Below are 4670 nucleotides of genomic sequence, written 5' to 3'. Positions count from 1 at the left end.
TGCTCTTACAGAGAACCCAGGTTCAGTTCCCAGCACCCACATGGTAGTTCATTACCATCCATAACTCCAGTCCCAAGAGATCTGATGCCTTCTGTCCTGCACAGAATAGTTAAACCTGGGCTAGAAGGGTGCTGGAGAGATGGCTCAGGTCCTGAGTTCAATTCCCAGCCACCATATGGTGGCTCACAACCATTTATAATGAGATCTGATGTCCCCTTATGGCTTGCAGGCAGGCATGCACTGTATACAAAGTAAATAAGTAAATCTTTATAAATAAGTAAAGCCTAGGTTGGGCAGTGGTGGCACACACCTCTAATCCCAGCACTCAAGAGGCAGAGGCAGGCAGGTCTACAGAGGGAGTTTCAGGACAGCCAGGGCTACATGGAGAGACCCTAGCTCAAAAAGGGGAAGAAAAAAAAAAAAAACAACATAACTCATGTCAAGTTAAATTGAAGAAAGAGTGGTACTCCAAAATTATATTGGTAGTGACTTTGACTGTCCCTCAAAGCATAACTGAATACAGCAGACATTGAAAGAGGTCGTGTGCTGTGGTGATTAAGAGCATCGAGCTTTGAGGAGACTGCTAGAGCTTTAAATCAATGAAACATTGCAATAAAAGCCAGAATACAGAATAATTGAGTCACAGACTCTTCAGAGGTGGAGGCTCTAATTCTTTTTGTGGTCTTTGACAGTTATATAGATTTCAGCCTCATCTATATCTAAAAAATCCCCAGGTAATTCACCTTTGTCTTGCTTCACAGAAATTGAGGCAAAACATAGACAGCTGAATTTCCTGTTATGTGGATTTGGGTTTGTTTGGTTTTGGTGTTTCAAGACAGGCTTTCTCTATGTATCCCTGGCTCTCCTGGAACTCTTGTAGATTAGGCCTTGAACTCACAACTGCCTGTCTTTGTCTCCAGAGTGTGAATTAAAGGCGTGCACAACCACCTGGCTCAAATTTTCCAATTTAATCTTGTGACTTGATGTAGAAACACTTTATTCTTTTTTAAAATCTTGTTCAAAGCTATCTCTCCCTCTTTTTTTTTTTCCAATAGAAAATAAACCTAAAAAAGAGTTAATTAAAGTTCTAATTCAGAGAGGATATGATTCTGATCCTGTGAAAGCCTGGAAAGAAGCTCAGCAAAAGGTAATTTCGTTACTGTTTATCTATTGGCTACGGCACACGTGCAGGCAGAGCACCATACACAAAGATAAAATGGGGGAAAATTTTTTAATTAAAAAATGTAAAATCTGTTTTTTTGCATTTCTAGAGGTCACAAGTAAAAAAAATAATCAAGGACTCTATATGTTTGTTTCATGTTCTACATTTTAATTTGTCTTTTAGGTTCCAGATGAAGAAGAAAATGAAGAAAGTGACAATGAAAACAGCGACTCCACGGCAGACTCTGGACCAACTTTCAACTACCTTCTGGATATGCCCCTCTGGTATCTAACCAAGGAAAAGAAGGATGAGCTGTGCAAACAAAGAGATGAAAAGGTCAGTTGTAGAAGAATGATATGGTCAACAGTTAATATTGTTTTGATGGGAAAAACTGTTGTGTGTAAAAATACTATTTGTACATATTTACTACCTCAATTTTTTGTAATCTTATGAAGGAACAAGAGCTCAACACATTAAAGAAAAAGAGTCCATCAGATTTGTGGAAGGAGGATCTGGCTGTTTTTATTGAAGAACTGGAGGTATGTGTTTATAAAATTTATATTAATTATACTTACATTAATACTTATATTAATATTTACAAGCTAGCAGCATGTTCACTCTTAAGTATTTATTTTTCTTATGTGTTTGTGTGTTGAGGGGTGTGGGTAAGTGCAGGTGCTCACAAAGGCCAACGGGGCCAGTCCCCTGGAGCCACAGTTACAGTGTGGGTGCTAAGATCTGAACTCATCCTCAGCAAGAGCAATGAGATCTCTTAACCACTGAACCATCTGTCCAGCTCAAGCAGCATACCTTTTTTATCAAGAAACTTCAGGGCTGGAGAGATGGCTCAGTGGTTAAGAGCATTGCCTGTTCTTCCAGAGGTCCTGAGTTCAATTCCCGGCAACCACATGGTGGCTCACAACCATCTGTGATGAGGTCTGGTGCCCTCTTCTGGCCAGCAGACACACAGACAGAATATTGTATACATAATAAATAAATATTTAAAAAAAAAAAAAGAAAAAGAAACTTCAGCTGGGCGGTGGTGGTGCACGCCTTTAATCCCAGCACTTGAGTTCGAGGCCAGCCTGGTCTACAATAGCTAGTTCAGGACAGGCTCCAAAGCTACAGAGAAACCTTGTCTTGAAAAACCAAAAAAAAGAAACATCACATTTGATAAAAGAAGAAATATAGAAGAAAGAATACATCCCAAAATAAGGCTGGGTATGGTTGCCACTTAGATGTTAAACCTGTAATCTCTGACTAGGTCAGGAACACCAAAATTTTAGGCCAGCCTGGGTTACCCAGTGAGTTCAAGACCAGCCTGAATTATATATGTAATAAGACCCTGTCAAAATCCAAGTACTAGGAATACCATGTGTAAACTTTTGCCCTCTATGCTTAGCACATAAAAAAAAATAGTAACATAAAGGGAAAAAATTAGGCAGAATGTGGTGCACATGACTGTAATTCTAGCATTTGTAAGGAAGATGAGGAGTCGAAGGTCACCCTCAGAAACGGGGACTTGGACACCATCCTGCACAACATGAAAACAAAAGCAGAGAGGGCAATCAAGATGGCTCAACGGGTGAAGCACTTGCTGCCCAAAACTGGCAACCTGTGTTCAAACCCCAGAGGTCAGATAAGGAGGAAGAAGAGAGCTGATTCCACAAAGTAATCCTCTGGTTCCCACATGTTTTCTATGACATGCATGTGCTCACACATACAGTAATGAAAATATATTTTTAAAGGGAGGAGAGAAATATTATTAAATACTAGTTAGCATAAAGTAAATAATGGGAAGAAATACACTAAAATTAATATTTTTACAGAAAAGAACCAGTGTTAAATCACTTTTAGAGGTGGCCCCTCAGTTTCAGAATGTCCTTTGTTACATAAATCTCCTTAGCAATACTTAGTTTCGTAATATTACAAATGTGTGTGTGCATATATACACACATAGCATTTGTCCTTTAACACGGTTTTCTCTTTGTCTTCAGAAAGATTAAATGATGAAATTAGATATAGGCACCCAGTTCTGTCTCTGCCTTCTCAAAGTCAGTCACGTTGTGCCTTCACTAAAGCTGATCACAGATTTATATTAAATTGTAAAAACGGCAAGTTCTTAACTGTTGCTTTTTAGGTATCGTGTCTTCTTCACCTACGAATTTGTTCTCATAATTCTTTTTCATAGGTTGTTGAAAACAAGGAAAAACAAGATGAACAAGTAGGACTTCCTGGAAAGGGAGGGAAGGCAAAGGGGAAGAAAGCACAAACGTCTGAAGTCTTGCCTTCTCCTCAAGGAAAAAGAGTTATTCCCCAAGTGACCATGGAGATGAAAGCAGAGGCAGAAAAGAAAATTAGGAAGAAAATTAAGGTAATACTTTAAGCTTATTTCTCTTTAGAAATGAAATAAATTAAGACCAGTGAGATGACTCAGGTAAATGTTTGACCCCAAGTCTGAACAATCCAAGTCCAGTCCACATGGTGGGAGAAGAGTGCTGACCTCTGAGCATAAATAAGTGTAATACTTTTTTTAAATGGAGCAAGTTATATCTAAATTCCTAAGCCTATTGTTTGGAATGTATCCTGTTTCTGATCCACTTTCCTTTCTCAAGCACCTGATGTTTTTAAATATTTAAGTATAAAATATCATAACTACACCTTTATTTGGATCTCCTTTAATATCTTATGTCTATGGATGTTTTGCCTACATTTGTGTCTATACCATATGCATGTGTAGTACCCACAGAAACCAGAAGACCTTGGATCCCCTGGAACTGGAGTTAATGGTTGTGACCCTCCATGTGGGTGCTGGAGATTGAACCCTGGTCCTCTAGAAGAGTAGCCAGTGCTCTTCACCACTGAGTCATATTCCAGCTTTTGATTTTAGATTTGTTTTGTTTTTTTTTCCAGTTAGAGTCTCAATATATTGCTCTAGCTGTCCTGGAGCTCACTGTGTAGACCAGGCTAGCCTTGAACTCACAGAGATCCTACTGTTTCTGCTCCCGCAGGCTGGGATTAAAGGCGTGCACCACTACTGTCCTCTACTATTCTAGATCTCTTAACCAAAACCCAAAGAAAAATATATTCTTTCACTGTATTTGTGTCTGTGTCTATCTGTATATGAATATTTGAATTTATTATTCCAAATAATTAGACAGAAGTTGAGTGTTTCTGTCTTGCTGGGATTTGTTTCTTACATGTTGCTGTTTTTTTAGAGTGAAAATGTTGAGGGCACGCCTACTGAGGATGGTCAGGAACTAGAAGGCCTTAAACAAAGACTAGAGAAGAAGCAGAGGCAGAAGAGAGAGCCAGGTATTACAACATGTTGAGCAAGGTGGTATAAACTCTATAAGTGTTATTAATATATTCTACATAGATATTCAATGTTTTTGTAGCCTGGATTAAGTATTGTAAAGGAAGGCTGTACATGACTTAGATTTGAGCCTTATGTTGTCTTTGATTTGTTTTAGAAAGATTCTTGTAATATAGCTAGTGACTTGAATTC

General features: G+C 38.6%; 1 protein-coding gene across 1 annotated transcript; it reads left to right on the top strand.

Moving 5' to 3' along the window:
* Positions 1–1024: 1024 nt before the first annotated feature.
* Positions 1025–4580, top strand: LOC126496062 (DNA topoisomerase 2-alpha-like; the record flags this gene model as incomplete). Its single annotated transcript, XM_050133640.1, has 5 exons — positions 1025–1147; positions 1346–1498; positions 1618–1701; positions 3354–3536; positions 4381–4580. Coding segments are annotated over 5 exons (657 nt in total), but the record flags the coding sequence as incomplete, so codon positions are not given.
* Positions 4581–4670: the final 90 nt, after the last annotated feature.

The sequence above is a fragment of the Alexandromys fortis genome, unplaced genomic scaffold (genome assembly GCF_014885135.2).
Source record: "Alexandromys fortis isolate MF-2015 unplaced genomic scaffold, M_Fortis_MF-2015_v1.1 scaffold_962, whole genome shotgun sequence".
NCBI lineage: Eukaryota > Metazoa > Chordata > Mammalia > Rodentia > Cricetidae > Alexandromys > Alexandromys fortis.
Note: the sequence above shows the minus strand (reverse complement) of the source record. Positions and strands in the feature narration are given on the sequence as shown.